Source organism: Egretta garzetta, unplaced genomic scaffold, assembly GCF_000687185.1.
Source record: "Egretta garzetta isolate BGI_Z169 unplaced genomic scaffold, ASM68718v1 scaffold640, whole genome shotgun sequence".
In the NCBI taxonomy this organism is placed as follows: Eukaryota; Metazoa; Chordata; class Aves; order Pelecaniformes; family Ardeidae; genus Egretta; species Egretta garzetta.
In genome coordinates, this window is record NW_009258264.1 from 689,645 (window position 1) to 690,846 (window position 1,202).

Genomic DNA, 1,202 nt, shown 5'->3' on the forward strand with positions numbered 1-1,202 from the left:
AGTGCGATCGTGTGAGGCAAAGGAGAGCGCTTGGCAATGATGACTAATCGTCCCATGTGGTAAGGCACCTGCCTTCAGATGAACTCGCTTCTCTTCTGTAATGAAGGAGACAGCATTTCCTGAGTTCCTGCTTCCGTAGATTTCTGTTGCCCACTCCAGAGTCCATTGCTCTGAATGCCAGAAGCAGAGCAGGATGGAGGGGGGAATTTATCAGTTCAAGAGGTGTGATGGCCTCTTGCTTTGCAAACTTATTGTATCCCCCGGTAGAAGTGCAGCTCTTCACAAAGGCATGGGAGAGAGGAGTCTGTTTGAGAGTGTTTGCCCACACGCTGACGCTCCCTGCGCGCTCACAGAGCCGTCTGGGTATCTGAGTGGAACATGCTTCCGAACATCTCCTAAAGGGCACACAAGGCATGTTGGGTTAGGGCTGATGCTACGGCACAAGCCCAGCAACGCAGCTCAGCAGTCAATCACACAGAGAAATGCCACCAGACACCCCAACCCTTCCCAGCCCTGCTCCGCAAGGGAAAGCTGGTGTTGGGGAGGTTGCTCAGCTTCCAGCTGTGCGTGGATAGCACGGGGAAGGTCAGCACTGGAACCTCTCTCCTCCCAGGGACTGGGGTTCAGCGGATGCAGATCACTTGAGCATTATCAAAGTCTGTGCTGGAAAACTTGTGCAGTGACCCTTCTTTTGGTCTTGAGCTAAACCTGGCTCTCCAAGTTCACCCCAGTGCGTGGAGACCACAGGTCTGACAGTGAACCTGGGCTACGTGGCCCGGAATGGATTAAAGGATTCCCCTGTGGGGTAACCTCGCTGCTCCTCCATCCAGGTGCCTGCCAGAGCTCCTCATGACAGGGATTTTAAATTATTTTTGCAACTTAACTTTTCAAAGCGTTATTGTTGCTAGCAGATTGCCTGGCAATGGCACAGGGGACTTCCCATCTAACCAATCCCAACCACGACTTCTGATTTCCACCTTACGTCCGCAGCTGCAGAAGTGACCCCTGGCGCTAGGACTAACCTCCTCCAAGTTCTTGAACTCTGTGCTGTTTTCATCCACGGACTCGTCGTAGATGGAGAGCTCTGTCTGATTCGGCTCCTGTGCAGGAAAGAAATCCATAAATGAGCAGAGTGCAGGGTTGAAAGGAATGACAAAAATGACAGACAGGCGTAGAACATCACCCTTCCTCGAAGGGAAATG

The 1,202-nt window shown here is 52.2% G+C and overlaps 1 protein-coding gene across 1 annotated transcript in view; it reads right to left on the reverse strand.

The window, feature by feature from the left end:
• Positions 1 to 347: 347 nt before the first annotated feature.
• The window catches only part of SLC26A9 (solute carrier family 26 member 9), a 13,762-nt gene continuing 12,907 nt past the window's right edge, over positions 348 to 1,202 (reverse strand). The window contains exons 19-20 of the mRNA XM_009647819.1: positions 1,023 to 1,100; positions 348 to 395 (exon numbers count right to left, since the gene is read on the reverse strand). Of these exons, the coding sequence (XP_009646114.1) occupies positions 348 to 395; positions 1,023 to 1,100 (126 nt within the window). The remainder of the gene's footprint in view (positions 396 to 1,022; positions 1,101 to 1,202) is intronic.